This window comes from Pyrus communis, chromosome 6, assembly GCF_963583255.1.
Source record: "Pyrus communis chromosome 6, drPyrComm1.1, whole genome shotgun sequence".
Lineage (NCBI taxonomy): Eukaryota > Viridiplantae > Streptophyta > Magnoliopsida > Rosales > Rosaceae > Pyrus > Pyrus communis.
In genome coordinates, this window is record NC_084808.1 from 1,132,298 (window position 1) to 1,134,112 (window position 1,815).

A 1,815-nucleotide genomic window follows, 5' to 3' on the forward strand; every position below is an offset into this window, starting at 1 on the left:
CATTAGGACCTAAAAACATACGAAAATAGCTTAAAAGACTAAAATAAATAGTAATTAACTCACTAAATGCAAGGAAACAACAGAACTAAGTAGCATAAATATGCTCCTATCACCCGTCACTAAGTCTCGAGCGCATAATCGTCATTTCCACGCATCCAAGCATAAAATATATATATTAATTCGGGATAGGTCATCACAACCTACCCCCCCTTAAGAGAAATTTCGTCCTCGAAATTTCTGTACACTAACATAACAAACCACTAATATCCATAAAATAAGCGTGGATACATATCTCGCATACGATCCTCCGTTTCCCAAGTGGCTTCCTCCACTGAATGGTTCATTCACAAAACTTTCACCATGCGCACAGTCTTGTTCCTAAGAACCTTATCCTTCCAGTCTAAAATTGTCACTGGCTCCTCGTCATATGTCAAGTCTGGATTAATTTCTAGTGGCTGAAGAGGTATCACGTGTAACGAATCAGAGACATAATGACGAAGCATAGAGACGTGAAAAACGTCGTGCACTCTTAATAGTTCTGGAGGTAACTCAAGTCTGTAGGCAACTTCACCAACTCGTTCGGTGATCTGGTACGGTCCAATGTAGCGAAGACTTAATTTACCTTTCTTACCGAACCGTACAAAGCCCTTCCACAGAGATAGCTTCAGAAATACCCAATCTCCAACTTTATACACCCTATCAGTGGCATGTTTATCAGCAAGGCTTTTCTGTCGACCTTGGGCCGCTTTTAGGTTAGCTTTAATTACTTGAATATTATGAGTAGTCTCATCAACAATCTCTAGGCACACTAACATCCTCTCACCAACTTCTGACCAACACAGAGGAGTACTACATGATTTACCATAAAGTGCCTCAAAAGGTGACATACCGATACTAGAATGGTAGCTATTATTGTAGGCAAACTCAATCAAATCCAAACGCTTATCCCAAGCATCACTAAATTGCAGTACCAAAGATCTCAGCATATCTTCTATTTTTTTTTTATAGTTCTCTCAGATTGCCCAACTGTCTGAGGAAGACACGCCGTACTATAGAGCAATCTCGTACCAAGAGCTTCCTGGAAAGCCACCCAAAACTTAGAAGTGAACCTAGGATCCCAATCAGAAATAATACTAACCGGAACTCCGTGGTATTTAACAATCCCTGATATAAATAACTCAGCTAATCGGTTTAAAAAATAGTTCTCTCGAATTGGTATAAAGTGTGTTGACTTAGTAAGTCGATCCATTACCACCCAGATGCCGTCGTAACCATTTCGTGTACGAGGAAGCTTGTACACGAAATCCATGGTAGGGAACGAGAAGTGGCTGCATTAATCCAAAAGGCTTCTTCCTCTCAGCTTTGACTTGCTGACAAATTGCACATCGACTCACAAATTCAGCAATCTCTCTTTTCATGCCAGGTGAGTAGTAGAAAGGTCGAATAGTGTGATACATCTTGGTACTCCCAGGATGCATCGCATAGGCCGATATATGCGCCTCATCGAGTATATCTTTCTTTAGTTCTGCAATATTCGGCACGTACATCCGACTTCCCTGCATAAGCATGTCGTCAGATTCCTAAATTCTGAGATCTTTCTTCTTCCCTCGTGACACTGCCTCTGCTAATTCCTGAAACCCCTCATCCTCCGCTTGGGCTTCTAGCACGCGATCTATTAAAATTGGTCTAACCTGGAAACTGGCAAGTGAAGCTTTTTCCCAATCTATCACTCCCAAATCAAACTCTAGTAGATCTCAATTCTATGAGAAGAGGGATATGGCAAGCATATAAAGCATTAAGTTGGCCGTGTGATTT

General features: G+C 41.1%; 1 protein-coding gene across 1 annotated transcript; it reads right to left on the bottom strand.

The window, feature by feature from the left end:
- Positions 1–344: 344 nt before the first annotated feature.
- On the bottom strand, positions 345–1,568 carry LOC137737293 (uncharacterized). The gene is made up of 3 exons (XM_068476736.1): positions 1,253–1,568; positions 1,069–1,164; positions 345–829 (listed from the first exon to the last, which is right to left on the bottom strand). Exons 1-3 carry the CDS (start codon positions 1,566–1,568, stop codon positions 345–347), a joined length of 897 nt encoding a protein of 298 aa, XP_068332837.1.
- Positions 1,569–1,815: the final 247 nt, after the last annotated feature.

What these genes read in the sequence shown, in the direction of transcription:
- LOC137737293 (XM_068476736.1), bottom strand. Translation starts at nt 1,568, where the DNA reads ATGCTTATGCAGGGAAGTCGGATGTACGTGCCGAATATTGCAGAACTA. An exon ending in GTTACGACGGCATCTGGGTG is followed by an intron (nt 1,165 to 1,252) that starts GTAATGGATCGA and finishes TATTTATATCAG; the next exon opens with GGATTGTTAAATACCACGGA. An exon ending in GGCTTTCCAGGAAGCTCTTG is followed by an intron (nt 830 to 1,068) that starts GTACGAGATTGC and finishes TGTGTTGGTCAG; the next exon opens with AAGTTGGTGAGAGGATGTTA.